Source organism: Alligator mississippiensis, chromosome 4 (assembly GCF_030867095.1).
Source record: "Alligator mississippiensis isolate rAllMis1 chromosome 4, rAllMis1, whole genome shotgun sequence".
In the NCBI taxonomy this organism is placed as follows: Eukaryota; Metazoa; Chordata; order Crocodylia; family Alligatoridae; genus Alligator; species Alligator mississippiensis.
This window is the reverse complement of record NC_081827.1, coordinates 96,729,192-96,741,863: the sequence shown is the minus strand read 5'-3', so window position 1 is coordinate 96,741,863 and position 12,672 is coordinate 96,729,192. Positions and strand designations below refer to the sequence as shown.

Here is a 12,672-nt window from a genome sequence, read left to right as displayed (position 1 = left end):
TTCTCAACCTTTTTAGACCCAAGACACCCCTCGTTAGACTCAAGGCCCCCTTGGAAATTGCCAGCTCAGTTTTCAGTCATTTTTTGACTAAGGAAAAATAATAGAGCAATTTTTCTGTTGCAAAGAACTCAGAAAGACTAAAACAGGTCAGAATTGTGTTAACACTATGGATTTCTACTAGAAATCTCAAGGCATGCAGGGTGCTATGGTACTCTAGTTGAGAATCACTGTGCTAGATGCTTCCTTTTTCCCTTTACCAGGTCAAAGTGGGCTGGGGAAATCAACACTGGTGAACACTCTCTTCAAATCCCAGGTGAGCCGCAAGTCTTCAGGCTGGAGCCGTGAGGAGAAGATCCCTAAGACAGTGGAGATTAAAGCTATAGGGCATGGTAAGAGCCAGGAGATCTATTATGAAGGTGACCAGTAGCAACCACAAAAGGATAGATGTGGCCTTTGCAACGTCTTCCAGAAGATCCCTACATTAAGCATTTCTTGCTGTAAACCCTCCCCTTTCCAATGCAAGCCTGTCAGCTCTAGAGGATAGCTCTTCAGAACTGGCAAGGTTCTGGGGACTGCATTGCTTAGAGCATGAGATTAGAGAAAGGTTTAGACCTTGCCACTTGTAAGTCATCCATTCAATTATGTAGATGTGTTGAAACATGGCCCCAAGATCATCTGGGGTGAAAGTCATTTCCATCTCTCGCTGTTTGGTGGCCTCTATGAACCAAGATGGCCAGTCTCAGCCAAGTACCTAGTGAGAGCACTCTCGTAATCACAGGTGGCACTAACTGGCTCCAGCCTCAGCAACAGGAATAGGCTGACATGGCTACTGGGGAGTGGACATCCTCCTTTCAGACTTAGGCTGTAGATAAACAGAAAACTTCAGCAATACTAAGGCAGATTCTCATCAAGGTCTGCTTAGGCATTAAAGTGAGAGCAAATGTAATTTACTCCTACTTTACTTCAGGGCCCCTTTACGCTGCCCGAGTACTGTAAAGAGGCCTTAGCCTGTATTTTTGTGGTGAGTACCATAGAGCTGCACACTGAGAGCAGATCCTGAGGAAGAGGGATATTGACATAATTTTTGCTTCCTTTCTTTAGTCATCGAAGAAGGTGGTGTCAAGATGAAGCTGACGGTAATTGATACCCCAGGATTTGGTGACCAGATCAACAATGAGAACTGGTGAGTGTTTCTCCACCTGCCTATTTCCTTCTACATTCTGTCCCCAGCTTTGTTTCTAGGGTGACTGCCAGGCCCTGGGGATGGGGACACAGGAAAGCCAGCACTGGAGCATCTATGCTTCAGGACAGACCCACAGAACGCAGTGAAGAGGAGAGTATGGGTACGTCTACACCATGTCTCTGGTGTGTCCAGGCAGGGGTGATGGATCTTGGTGTTACCTCCAAGATCTCTTTCCAAAGTGCTTAAGAATGGCTCCAAGGACACCCTCAAAGCCACTTTCTTGATATGTATCCAGCTTTGGCACCTCTGAGTCGGAGTGGCTGGGTAAATGTTCTCGATTTCTTCCCAGATACACTGTGGATAGAGGGTAAATAGACCCTACAAGTGCCTATGCTGCAGATAGGTCAGCACTGCAGAAGGTGAAGCCAGGGTTCTTCCTTATTTAGTCCTAAACTAATGCCCCAGCATGGTGCCAGAGGGAGTTAGGATCAAGATTGCTGCTTGGACACAACATACAAGTCCAGTCCATGGCCCTCACCTGCTTATAGTCATTAAAGATCTCACAGTAAATTGGGTCAGCACTGTCATCCCTGCCAAATTCCAGTCTGGCTACCTTTGTTCTGGCCCCTGAAAGGCAGCCTGGGGTTCCAAATGGACATGGAATTCTTCTTCAGTTTCTTCTTCTGGCCTGATCCAGAGCCCACTGGGGTCGATGGAAAGCTGTTGTATGATATTACTGGGAATAGTTAAACAGCCAATGTGGTGTTCTCCAGAGAAGGCTGTACTTCACTGTTAGGCAGAATATGTAGTTTGTTAATGTGGGGGCCGGGGGCGAGCCGGGCCCGTCTTTGTGCACGCGGGCTGTGGCCAGCAGCCCGGGCACGTGGGGTCAGAGAAAACCGCGGGGCGGTTAGGTATGCGCGAGCTAGAATTAGGCACGGAGGCGTAGTGGTTGATTGAAAAGATTATTTACTTACACCCAAGATGGTTGCGGTGTAGGCTGGACAGTTTTCCAGGTGCAGCTCCGCTTGAGACCTCGTTGGAGGACTCTGACAAACTCGGTTCTTTGTCCCCCAGAGTGGTTTAGACTCCGCTGGTTCGGCAATTCTTTCCTCACAGAGTAGCTGAATCTCCATGGGCTTTGTTCAGTTCCCAGGTCCCCCGGAGCTGTTAAGACTCTGTGGGTTCGAAAATTGGGCTCGGTTCCCAGGTCCCCGGAGTTGTCTAGACGCCGTGGGTTCGAAAATTGGGTATCTAGGATAGGGTTACGTCTGGGATTGCGCTCGGTGACGGGAAGAGGCCAGAGGCGGTTTAGACCTCTGTTGCCTGCTCGAGAAAGGCGCACTGGGTCTGCAAGGATCCGCAGCGCTTAGAGATCTTCACACAGGGTGAAGTCTCCTCCTCCTACTGTTTGTGGAGTCCTCCAGTTTTTCTTTCTCTCTCTCTCTCTCTCTGGCTCCCTCTCCGACTTGGGCGGAAACTACCCAAGCCTTTTGTACGGCTAGCAAGCCAATAGCTAGCCGCCACGTGTGCCCACATTTAGAACCAGCCAATAATGTGGCGCGAATCTAAATACAAATGGCGGGAACTCCTTTGCACCAAGCATTTCTAAGATGCAAAAGAAATGCACCATGCAAAGAAAGCTACAAATCTGGCGGGAAAATACCTGTTGCACCGGAGTTCTCCCCTGTGGCAGAGAACTCCACCGTGCAAGGAAGCTGTAATTTAGCGGGAACATAATTTAGCAATGCCGAAGCACACACACACAACAAATCACAACTTTGGGTTGTGACATCCCCCCTTGCTGAGAGCATAGCTGAAGTATGCCATACTCTTCTAGCAATCTAGAACCTTGTTGTGAGTCGTCAAACGAGCAAACAAGCAAACAAACAAAGAAATAAACATAAAATTCGCTGCCCTGTTAAGTTACATAACAATCAAGAAGCAATAATCAACACAAACACATAATCTGATTCATAACAAAATTGCACAATCAGGGCTTCAGTGGGTGTCATGGTGAAGTCGCGCGTCAGGCCCTCACTTCTTTCGGTGAGGTCATCCCTCTCAGGGCTCCTTCTCGCCACGCGCTCTGAATTTCGGATCTGTAAACAGAAAACTCTCAAAAAATAGATTAATGATCTTATTTAACAAACTTAAACAATTTTTATGGCTCAATTGGATGAAATCGTTGAGGATCCATCATCTGGCTCTTCTAAATAATGAAAACCTAACTCATAAGCTAATTGCCATTGGCCTGCGTCTCCTAAAATCTGAAGCTGCTGCTTGCTAAGTCCGGAACGCTGTAGGAGAAATCCAAACATGTATCGCTCCTCTAGGGTTCTCTGTGGCAGTGGTGGAAGATCGGATCCATGACGTTTGGTGCCTTGAGGTCTGGTCGGGTGTTGACAGTCCCGATCAAGAGACAATCTTGGCTCCATCAGGATACGTAGTCTTGGCAACTGACAAAGAAGATTACTCACGGGTTGGTTTACCATTGGACTGAGCAGAATCCGAAGGACGACGATGTTCTTTTGCCCATAGATCTCAAGGCAACTATCTAAACTGTGAGAGGTTAGTGGAATGGTTCCAGGATCTCGCAAGTGATGGTGAGGCCATGGTCTTATTCACTGGAGTGATGTCAGTCCCAGCGCACATGCTCTCGGGTTCCAAGCACAGTACAAGACGCCGATGACTGCCAGCATGAGATGCTCTGCGCCGCTATGTTCTGGTCATCCTGCATGCCATACGTGGGCTTTTTGACTAATCAGTCCTGCAACAAGCGCGGGTAGCGGGATAGGCCAGTGAGTATTAACTGTTATCATGTCGATGTCGGTGACATGTCCTCTACTCCACGAAGCTTGTCTAACTAGGAAGCTTGCTTCTTCTTGGTTCAGCAGGTCGGATCCAAGTTCCACGACTAAACGTCCTAACCATACAGCTAGGGTCTCTTCAGGTTGAATTCTTGATGCTCTACATAAATCCTGAAACTCAGCTCTGGTGCGAGCATAATAGGTGGTGGTAACTCGGTCAGTTGTTGTTGCAAAACAAGCTGCTCCTTCGGGAGATGATGCTGTCATAGGCTGAACTGCTGCCGCGGGGGTCACTGCTGCTGTTACTGCTTCAGGCAGGAGGGGCGGATGCACTCCTCTGCTTGACTGTCTCCTTCGTGGGCAGGAAGGCGTGGTCGGTAGGGACGTTGCTGCGTCGCTAGGTGGGGTTGCCGGCGACGACGCTGTGTCGATGGGCGGAGTCACTGACCGAACTCTCACGGGCTCTTCAGAAGCTCCAACCTTCTTTTCCGGTTCTTCCACACGGTCTCCCTCTTGCTCGGCGCCATCTTGGACTGGTGTTTCAGGCTCCTTTTTCTCAGCCGCCTCTTTGGCCGCTCGGATCGCCATCTGCAGCTGGGTTTTCAAACTTAAGTTCCTTTGCATTAGATTCATTATAGTATGAAAAGTTGCACTACATTCTCCCCCCTTGTTGTACCACGGGACCACCCTCTCATCTGCAGCTCGTTCCTCCGTCTCCATATCTTCGCGGAGCTCGGATGGTAGCTCACGCCCCCTTAATCTAGCCGCCATGAGAGGAGGGAACTGGCAGATCGGCTCCGGTTCTTCACTCTCCCGAGCATATCGTTGGCATCGGGGACACTCCCGGGTGAAGGTCGGGTTTGTCTCGCCTGCCGGGTTGGGTCCGGCGAGGTACACAGTATCGAGGGGCCTGAACAGGACCCGCTCGTCTCTCATTATACACCGGAACGCCGCGGGGAGCAAAAACACTTCCCTTTCTTTCGGGGCTCCATCTTCGGAGATTCCCTCTTTTCCCTTCAGCAACAGGCGTCTGCTGACAAATCTTTCACCCGTTCTGCCCGCCTGGTGGTAAGCGATATGCGCTTCCAGTTCCACAAAGCTTTTCACTTGGCGTTGGTTATTGCGCCAAGGGCAGTTCCTAACCAATTCTAGCTCTAGCGTGTCTTCTCCTGATCCCATCCTCGTCGCCATGTGCGGGCCGGGGGCGAGCCAGGCCCGTCTTTGTGCACGCGGGCTGTGGCCAGCAGCCCGGGCACGCAGGGTTGGAGAAAACGGCGGGGCGGTTAGGTACGTGCGAGCTAGAATTAGGCACAGAGGCGTAGTGGTTGATTGAAAAGATTATTTACTTACACCCAAGATGGTTGCGGTGTAGGCTGGACAGTTTTCCAGGTGCAGCTCCGCTTGAGACCTCGTTGGAGGACTCTGACAAACTCGGTTCTTTGTCCCCCGGAGTGGTTTAGGCTCCGCTGGTTCGGCAATTCTTTCCTCACGGAGTAGCTGAATCTCCGTGGGCTTTGTTCGGTTCCCAGGTCCCCCAGAGCTGTTAAGACTCTGTGGGTTCGAAAATTGGGCTCGGTTCCCAGGTCCCCGGAGTTGTCTAGACTCCGTGGGTTCGAAAATTGGGTATCTAGGATAGGGTTACGTCTGGGATTGCGCTCGGTGACGGGAAGAGGCCAGAGGCGGTTTAGACCTCTGTTGCCTGCTCGAGAAAGGCGCACTGGGTCTGCAAGGATCCGCAGCGCTTAGAGATCTTCACACAGGGTGAAGTCTCCTCCTCCTGCTGTTTGTGGAGTCCTCCAGTTTTTCTTTCTCTCTCTCTCTCTCTCTGGCTCCCTGTCCGACTTGGGCGGAAACTACCCAAGCCTTTTGTATGGCTAGCAAGCCAATAGCTAGCCGCCACGTGTGCCCACATTTAGAACCAGCCAATAATGTGGCGCGAATCTAAATACAAATGGTGGGAACTCCTTTGCACCAAGCATTTCTAAGATGCAAAAGAAATGCACCATGCAAAGAAAGCTACAAATCTGGCGGGAAAATCCCCGTTGCACCGGAGTTCTCCCCTGTGGCAGAGAACTCCACCGTGCAAGGAAGCTGTAATTTAGCGGGAACATAATTTAGCAATGCCGAAGCACACACACACAACAAATCACAACTTTGGGTTGTGACAGTTAAGAGTTTGGTAATCTACTAAAGCAGTGGTGCCTGGCCTCTTGGTCCTGTAGGCCAGATAAGTGGCATGGGACTGGACCCCAGGCTGGAGTCAGCATGTGGGGTCAGTCCATGGGCCTGATCCCATGTCAGCCTGAGTCAGCTGTGCACCCAGAACAGGCTGCATGCCAGCCCAAACCTGTGCGCCTGGATCTGGCTGTGCAGCAATGCAATCTGGCATGCAGGGCCATGTTATCTGGCCTGCAAGGCTCCCCACAGGTCCAGAAATTTGGCATCAGAGTAGCAGCAATTAACAGTGCCACTGCTCCCTCCCCCCAAACTTCCAGAAACTTGAGGAACCCTGTGAGGCGGATGACAGCACCGCGGGCTGGATCTGTGAGCACGCTGTATTAGAGGAAAAGGAAAAGGGCCAGGAAATAGAATATTACTACAGTTATTGTTTGTTTAATTGGTTTGAATGTAGCACAGTTGGTACAACCCATTTCTAACAAATCAGGTAACCCAAAATCTTAAGTCCTCTTCCTGGGCCAAGAGTTCAGAGGCTTACAGCCGTCCTGCTGTCTAAAGATCAGAAGATTCAGGCTATTTCAGACCAAAGTGGAGCAAAATCCAAAGTCCAAGAGCCCTCACAGAGAACACCCTCCCAGCAGCCCCTCACTCTGATTACCATAGAAACTTTGGCTTGAGCACATCTGCTGATCTCAGATGTGGTGCCTGCAAGAGTGAATGCACAAATGCTTAAACACAGATGTCAGTAGCACTGGAAGGAGCTGTTCCAGATAATAGAGATGTCTTTCCTATCCAAAGCCTTCCTTCTCCTGTTGGTGCCAGCGACATTGCATATGCAATACTGAGAAGGTAATGTGCTTCTCTTTCCCTCTTTCTGCTGCTCACAGTTGGGAGCCAATTGAGAAATACATCAATGAGCAATATGAAAAGTTTCTGAAGGAGGAAGTGAATATTGCGAGGAAGAAACGAATCCCAGACACGAGAGTCCACTGCTGCCTCTACTTCATTTCTCCCACAGGTCACTCGTATGTATCCCAGTGATGCCTCCCTTATGGGTCATTTTTGTTGATCTGTCCCATTCATCCTTTCTCTGTACCATCACATCCTGGTCTGCCTTTGTTTTATCCCCCCATGGGACATCCTGATACTGAAGGTTCAAAAGAAAAGGTCTTGGATGAGATAGCCAGGACAGGTGCCACTCCTTAGGTTTTCTAAGCAAAGAGCAAAAAAACAGTTAAAGAGCTCTAGCAATGGGGTCTAGTTGAGGGTATTAAAAGAAGCTTTCATCCCTCAGCCCAGGAAGGGCAAAGAGGTGATGTCCTGCCATTATGGGTAATGTAGTAAAATAACTCTTCCAGTTTCCTTTCCCATGGGTTACAGCTTGCGACCTTTGGACCTGGAGTTCATGAAACACCTCAGCAAAGTAGTAAACATCATCCCTGTTATCGCCAAGGCAGACACCATGACCCTGGAAGAAAAGATTGAATTCAAGCAAAGGGTGAGTACCACAAAACATCTGAGGCAGAGTCTCCCTCTGTCCTTTTATGAAGGTGGAAGATGTGGGATGTATTCCTTCTGCTGATCTCTCAGACACACTGGCTGCATCTACACATGCACTTTACTGTGGAGTAGACTAGCTGCAGAGTAAAGCATCACCATCTACACATGCAGTGGTACTAGGCCACAGTAAACTAATTTACACTGATCAGGAACAGTACTATCTTACACTGGGATAATTTTACTGTGATTAAACATATGTGTAGACACTGACTGTGGGCATAAATTGCACCTGGACAGCCCAGTCAGTAGGGTCCAAGCTCCTGCCTGCTGCCTAGCCACATGGCTCTGCACTTTCAGCACCCTTGACTGCCTAACACCACCACCCAGACCCTGGGGCTGATCCCCATGCCCCCTGCCAGCCTGGGCTTGCTCTGCCCCGGCTCAAATTGTTGCTGTCCTGGGTGCATGTGTAGACGCTGCACCTGGGAGTAGTTTACTTCACCTCAAACTGCTCTGGAGTTTATTGCTTTGCATCAATTGCATGTGTAGATGCATCCATTGGTACTTTCCTTCATGCTTCAGCACCCCTCTCAGCTGATGTCACAGGATCCAGTGCTGGATTCACTGACTCAGACTTCAGTTATGCTGTAACTGTAACAAAACCTGATCATAGCTCTGTAGTGTGTTACAGTGTGGGGTGCAATGCTGTGTGGTAACTATGACAGTGCTCAAGCGGTAGTGGATGGCCCAGGTCACTCAGACTTGTATGGGAAAAGCCAGCTTGGCTGTTGGAAGAATCACAGCAACACAGCTGTTTCCAAGGTACCATGTGTCAGGGTTTCAGGGCTAGCTCAAAGCCAAAGTCTGCCCTAGCTGGGGCTAATGAGGTAAGAGCAGGCTGAGCTACCCTTTTCTGCCATGCCTGGGGAAGCATGGGATTGGCTACTGGGAACTGCACCAAAGATTGAATCCCTGTGTTGGCTGTAGGACTCAGGAAACACAACATGTAGTTCTCCTTGCTCCTGGTGCTGGCTGGTCTCTATCCACAGTGCTGTTGGGGAGGGACCCTCCAAAGCACAACCTGCCCACTTGCTCCCACTTGCACACACCAAACCTGGAAATGCAGCTGTGAAACTGCTCCATGGGTGCTCCTTGAAGCTACTTTCCAGCCTGCTAGCGGCAGAGGCTTTGAAAAAGCTAGGGAGAGGTGTGCTTGACATTCACAGATTTCTGAATTTGGCATATGCAAGTGGAAGCGAGTGGGTGAGGTGTACTCAGGAAGTGGGGACACAGTGTAGGCATTCCCTATACTATTCTTGCTCCAAACACTTGCTTGTTTCCTTGATTCTTGTTCTAGGTCCTGGTTTTCAGCTTGCCTACTGGTTCAGACCTTTGATTTGCTCCTGGCCCTCAATATGGACCCAAATTAGTAGTCCAGAGTGCCCACACTGGTGCAGTTACACCCTGCACATGTTACAAGATGATCATTTCAAGAATGTGCTTGTCCTTTAAATCAGTGGTGGCCAACCTGTGGCACAAGTGCCATGAACAACTTGGGCAGCCTTTGCATGTCACCCAGCAGATCAGGAGAGGGCAGGCAGCACAGCAGCCAGCAGAGCAGGAAGCAGAAAACAGAAGAGGAAAGTAGTCAGGGAGTACAGAGCAGAGAGTGAAAAGCAGAGCAGATCACGCAGAAGAAAGGGATCAGAGTAGCACATGGGGAGGGCACGAAGCTAACTTGTGGCATGCCTGCCCAAAAGTTTGGCTCCCACTGCTTTAAATGAACCTTTGCAAAACATCAGCTAGCCATAGCAAACCTGTCCTAGGGAACCCCAACTCAGCTCTGACTAAGGTAGAGGAGAGTGTGGTGACCCACTCTGATCCCCTTCGGCTGACTTCTGTCATGTGACTAAGTTATTAATTCTTTGTAATCTTGATGTATGTCTAGTAACTGGGTTAGGGCATAAACCCAGTGCACTGGTGGCGGGGAAGCACCCCATGTCCACTGCAGCAGGGAGTACCCGCATACTCTGTGTAGTGGGAGTATGCTCAGGGAGCCCATGGCCCTTTCTGGTGCAACCTCTGTAGCATATGGCCCCCTCTGGTGTGACCCAGGGGATGTGCAACCCCTGGCCTTTAAAAAGTTGGGCAGCCCTGATTTAATACTTCTGTTGCTTTTCACTTTAAAACGTTTCCCTGGACAGGTGCGCAAAGAACTAGAGGTGAATGGGATCGAGTTTTACCCTCAGAAGGAGTTTGATGAGGACCTGGAGGATAAAACAGAGAATGACAAAATCAGGGTAGGATGTCCTTTGGCATGGCTGTGGGCTGGGGAGGTATTGGAATTTATTGAGTTCAAACTAGTGAGAGATCACTCCAGTTTCTAAAGTGAGAGCCAGGGGAAAACTGGCTGTGAATGTAATGTATTCTCACTGGTGCTTCACAACCAGCAGGGAGGGTGGGTCATTTCATCTTTTGTTCTTTTACTTGCTTTGTCCCCATTTCTGTTATCACCATGGTGCACTGTGATGGCTGAGCTGACAGGGATGTTTGCTCCCCTTCATCTTGCTTGAACACAGCTTTGGTTTGGGTTGGATGAAGGAAGAGAGGACTAGAAGGGACCTCATGGGTCAGAGAGTCCAGTCTCCCCCCATTCCAGGAAACCATGTCATAATACCTTTTTCACAAACTGATCAAATCCATCTAAAAAGTAGGTAGTTTTATTGCCCTCCACTACCTCTTTTGGGTGACTGTTCCAGAACCTCTCTGATCTAATGGTTCCAAAACCTCCTTCTAATTTCCAGCCTAATTTTTTGTAAGGCCCTTTTATACCCATTTATTCTCATGGCAACATTGTCCTTTACTTTAAATAGCTCTTTCCCTTCCCTGGTGTTACATCCCTGCACAATGCATTTATAGAGAGCAGTCATAACCCTTCTTCACCTTCACTTTGCTAAGCTAAACAACCCAAGCTTTTTTAGACTTCTCTTGTACAATAAGGCCTCCATTCCCCCCCATCATCCAAGTAGTCATTCTTTACACTTCTTCCTGCTTGAATTCATTCTTGCTGAATATGGGTAACTAGACCTGTATATGGTACTCCAGATGAGGTCTCATGGGGTGTCAGTGCTTCCACATCTCTCCTGTCAGCAGTGCCAAACTCATTTGGCCCTGAGCTGGAGGAGTGGTGCATGGCCAGTCCACAGGCTTAACAATTTGCAGGGCTGGTCCAAGCACTGGATTCAGAGTATGGGGCCATGTCATTTGTCTCCTGGGGCTGTCTGCAGGGCCAGAAATTTGGCAGCAGCAGTGTTAATCACCCTGGTTTCTAGAACCACAGCAGGCACTACTCCCTTCTACCACTGAATTTCCAGCCACTCAGGCAGTCCGGTGAGCCAGATGACACATCTCCTTGCTCCAGATCTGGCTTGGAAGGCTCCCCAGAGGGGCAGAAACTGGGCAGTGGAATGAACAGCGGCAGTGTTAATGCCATCAAATGCCTGCCTGGGGAGCCTGTGATCAAATTCTACATGTGGACAAGCTCTGAGTGCCTGTTGAATCTGGCTCCCCCAGCTGGCAGTTCAAAACAAAGTCCTTGTTAAACACTGCCAGCATTCTTTGTCCTGCAGGAGGCTTATTTTAGCACTGACATGATTTTACTCTTCATAGTCAGAGCAGGAGAATGAACCAGAACCACTCTGGTATTGTTAATAGTTCTCGTATTATTCCTATTTTGAGCTAACTCCTCCTTCTGGCCAGGAACCATCCTGACAGACCTTAGGGGAGGAAGGAATACATCAAATTACTGCTATGAAGAACATGGGACCACCATGCAGTATAACACGTTATTACAGCTCCATATTCCTCCTGCCTGCCATTCAGAAATGCTGGTTGTGCATGCAGACTGATCTAGAGAAGCACAGCACATGTCTACTGAATTCATGGAACCACTGGCAGCATTTGCAGACTGAACTATAGAAATAGTAGGAACATCTGCAAACCCAAGGACTGAAATGCAGGGAAAATGGCCTGTTTTGAAAGGGACAGTCGTTGGATGTTTCTGTGTAAGAGCTGGGTGGTGGGGAAGGAGATGGCTGAAAGAGTAATAGCAGTATCTACCACCTCTGTCTCATTACTGGTAATTGTTCAGAGGAGTGGATTGATTACGTCTCTCCCCTGTCTCTCACCAGCAGGAAAGCATGCCGTTTGCAGTGGTGGGCAGTGACAAGGAATACCAAGTGAATGGCAAAAGAGTCTTGGGAAGGAAAACACCCTGGGGAATCATTGAAGGTAAAAAGGTCCATCCTTTCATGTACTTGCCTAGGCTTGCTAAATGCTATCCAAAGGTCTTAATATATTTCCCAGCACTACCCTTAGTGCCTACACTTCCATGGGTTTTTTAACCAACACAAAAAGGATTTTCAAATTACTCCCTTTAGAGGAGCTGTAGCTCCCACTGCTCAGTCACTGACAGAAAGGGTCCTGCTGTCCCTCTGGAACACTGATGCCAAGCGGGGACCCAAGAGGGCACCTCACTCCTCACAGGAAAGCATCCATACTGCTTCCTCCTATTTTCGATAACTGGCAAGCATGACAGCCTACTGGCAATCCACATATACCACTCTACAGTTCCTGCCCTTGCACCCCAGTCTTGACAACCATGCCCTAGACTGTGCTAATGAAGGCTTTAAAAGGAAACAAACAAACACTTTTTTTTGTCTTTTCAGTGGAAAACCTTAATCACTGCGAATTTGCCCTCCTTCGAGACTTTGTCATAAGGTGAGGCCAGGGGTTACACACTGATTATTTCATGGTGAGGAATACATTTTTATGCAAGGAATTTACAGATAGACTTTCCTACAGGTGTGATCACCTTAGATGGAAATATTCTCTGAGGGAAGGAGTGACAGCATGTTCTTGGAAGCAGATAAAACAGGACTGAATACTCCAAGGAAAAATCTAGGCTTAACTGATGGACAGGAGATCTTTAATCTGTGGAAT

General features: G+C 48.9%; 1 protein-coding gene across 3 annotated transcripts in view; it reads left to right on the top strand.

The window, feature by feature from the left end:
• SEPTIN3 (septin 3) overlaps window positions 1-12,672 on the top strand; it is a 35,220-nt gene that overhangs the window by 14,761 nt on the left and 7,787 nt on the right. For 2 of the 3 annotated variants that reach the window (XM_019489671.2, XM_019489673.2), the window contains 7 exons: window positions 261-389; window positions 1,102-1,183; window positions 7,059-7,196; window positions 7,552-7,669; window positions 9,876-9,971; window positions 11,862-11,961; window positions 12,399-12,450. In XM_019489671.2, the coding sequence (XP_019345216.2) occupies window positions 261-389; window positions 1,102-1,183; window positions 7,059-7,196; window positions 7,552-7,669; window positions 9,876-9,971; window positions 11,862-11,961; window positions 12,399-12,450 (715 nt within the window). The remainder of the gene's footprint in view (window positions 1-260; window positions 390-1,101; window positions 1,184-7,058; window positions 7,197-7,551; window positions 7,670-9,875; window positions 9,972-11,861; window positions 11,962-12,398; window positions 12,451-12,672) is intronic. The other variant, XM_019489672.2, reaches the window with a different exon arrangement.